The 2987-nt window shown below is 39.3% G+C and overlaps 1 protein-coding gene across 1 annotated transcript in view; it reads left to right on the forward strand.

Moving 5' to 3' along the window:
* LOC138017571 (prolactin-releasing peptide receptor-like) overlaps positions 1 to 749 on the forward strand; it is a 1218-nt gene extending 469 nt beyond the window's left edge. The window contains exon 1 of the mRNA XM_068864618.1: positions 1 to 749. This exon is cut by the window's left edge and continues 469 nt beyond it. Coding sequence (XP_068720719.1) covers positions 1 to 749 — 749 coding nt within the window.
* The last annotated feature ends 2238 nt before the right edge of the window (positions 750 to 2987 follow it).

Here is a 2987-nt window from a genome sequence, read left to right on the forward strand (position 1 = left end):
ATGCTCATTACCTTCACATACTCCATGTTTCCTCCTATGGTTATTGCTGTTCCAGAGCCAACTCGACTACGGAAACCAACAACAAATATAAGACAGCCATGTTCATCGTATTCTACCTAGTACCAGTGTGTTTGTTGACTATCATATACAGCACCATAGCTTGGACTCTAAAACGAAGACAAAATGAAAGGAGAATTATGTCCAAATCTAAGAGATCTCGAGACCCTGCAACTAACAGACAGATAGTCAGATTGTCAATAGCCATATTAGCTGCTTTTATTGTCTGTATTGGCCCATTGTTTGTTTGCGCTTTTATCATCATATTTAAGTTTCATGGGGAGCTTCCCCATGAAATCGGTGCTAAAATTCCCAATGTCATCGTATTCATCATAAGAAAGATGTTGCTTCATTCGTGGGGAGCCCTAAATCCCTGCATCTGCTTTGCTTTTAGTGAAAACTACCGAACAGGTTTCAAACATTTAGTCATTGGCCGACGTCGAGCTGGCAGAACAGCCTTTCCACAACTGGTGAACATCATGAACATGACATTGGTTAGCCGAAGAGCAAAAAGGAGCTCAAGTTCCGATCACGTCAGCATGAAGAGTATCACTGAAGCTCAACAAGAAAGGCTTAAACTTGTGGGAGCAGAGAAAGAGCAAGGTCAAAAGCAAAAAAATACTACCAAGAAACAAAAAGAAAAACCTATGATTGAAGAAATAAATCACGAGGAGAATGCCAGTCTTTTCTAAATCAAGTATACTATAGCTTACAAGGGTAAAGAAACTTTTCAAACAGCGATCTAGGTTTACTGAGTTTTGAATCTCGGACGATTTGTTGTAAGTTGTTGTACATAGAGATCTGTAGCGGTGTGTAAGTAAGATGTATTGATTTCGTATTTCAGTCGCCTTCTGCGGCTTTTTAAAGAAAGGACACTTAATGAAAGTCAGCTACATGTTAACATTGCTCATCAGTAGAAAACAAAGCTGTTTCGTCTTATATTTTGATTCAAGACGCTAAAATTACACCCGGGGGGGGGGGGGGTACTCCCCTATATAAGGTATATAGGTATTTGCCGCCCTAAAGGGTATGGTTTTTGAGCCGTTTTGGTCTGAAAACGGGTATAGATTTTGACAATTATGGTCTGAAATCGGGTCGGGTTTTTGGTTTATCAAGAACTTCAAATGAATTTTTTTTTTAAATTTAAATTGATACAAAAGAGATAGATTTATGTTCAATGTTAATAAGCCTTATAATGTATAATAACGAGTCAATGTATTTTCATTCCTTTCGAGTTCGTTTTAATTATATTATTGTTCTGTTCTGTTATTCTGTTCCCGTTAGATCGATTAGTATATGTGCAAACTGTTTTCATGACGGCACAATTTAAAGCTTGAATTATTCTAGAATTTTGTGCCTGATGCAATTCTTAGTGCTTTATACTTCCTAATAAAAAATATTATGCTTTAACGTAATATACTTTGTTGTGATTTCACTCGGATGCTATAATAATGTAACGATTTTATAAAGCAATGTCTGAAAACGGGTATATATTTCCAAGTTCAGGTATGAAAACGGGTATGAATTTTAGAGGTCAGGTCTGAAAACGGGGGTGGAAAATGGCATGTTTAGGTCTGAAATAGGGTCGGGATTTGAAGACCCGCGCGGCACACCCCCACCAAGAATTCCGAGGAGTACCCCCCCCCCCCCCCGGGAAATTACAATGCCGTTGTGATGATGATAATAACGAAAGAACAAGGACAACGACTGAAATCAGATCAAGAGAAACGACTGAAATTATTGCAGTAGCCATTAATGTAGAAAGAACTACCATAACCTCCCAAAGCATTGCCCTGACTCTCATTCTCGTTCCCAGAGCTGCGATCCTCTTGGCCAGCGCCTCGGATCGAGAGCTCTGGCCGGTTCCAATCCGTTCTCGCCACTGATTGGTCAGATGGGAACACAATAAAAATGATAAACCGGAAGAAATCGGAAGAGAATGGCCGAAGGGATTCTATTTTCTGTTTGCCGTACTTGCAACAGATATATTATTAGTAACAACCATCCTTTGGATTTATTTGGTGAAAAGACAATTAGGGAAGGAATCGTACGGGATTGAGTAGAGTTTTCTGGTTTGAAAATTTCTGTCGACGATGGTTTATTACCATCGCGAATATGTAGATCTTGCTACGTTACGGTCACGACATTTCAGGAGTTTATAAAGACGGTAGTTCATTCGAAAGCTCAGCACGAGTCGGTTATCCGATCTAAAAGAAGGAAGTCTGTGCAGCAGAGCCCGTCCTTCACCAGGTGTGGGACGCGAGAAAAAAAGGAGCAAGGTCAGCTGGTTATATGTTACGCAGGATTTTTGACTAAGCTCGATCGATTCATGTGTTTACGGTGTAATTATTGTTCATGTGTTTAACAACGCAAAGCCTTGACTCCTTTTGAATATGTCCGTGGTGAGGAAGAAAAGATTAAGCCAACAGCTAACCCGGTTATCGCGTACTTTTTTGTTACATTCTCTTATTGCAATAATGAAATTTGTAAGTATATTTTCTTTGTGTAATATCGTATTAAAGTTGGAACTTGATTCCTTCCATGTCCAGTTTGCATTAGTTATAAGAAAATCATACAACTAAGGTTGATACAAAAGGCTTCAGTTGAGAGCAACCCCTGATGAAAAGGGACTACAGCCCCTGATGAAAAATGGGGATAAAGGGGGGATGGGGGCTATCCAAAAAATGGATAAATTCCTGTCAAGTTCAATCTCAAGTGATCTTGACAACCTGCATCTTCTGGATAGTTTCTTATCCAGAGGAGAGCTTGAAGGATTCTCCTGCTGGTACACAGCTACTGAAAAACAACTTTTGGGTTCTCATTTTCAGAGGATTATTATGGCCACAGTAAATTGGGTACCTGTTGGTTAACTTTCACATCGCTGTTTTGGGCTAGTATATAATTTATTAAACTGGTAAATTGTAGGGTCA

The sequence above is a fragment of the Montipora capricornis genome, chromosome 9 (assembly GCF_036669925.1).
Source record: "Montipora capricornis isolate CH-2021 chromosome 9, ASM3666992v2, whole genome shotgun sequence".
NCBI lineage: Eukaryota > Metazoa > Cnidaria > Anthozoa > Scleractinia > Acroporidae > Montipora > Montipora capricornis.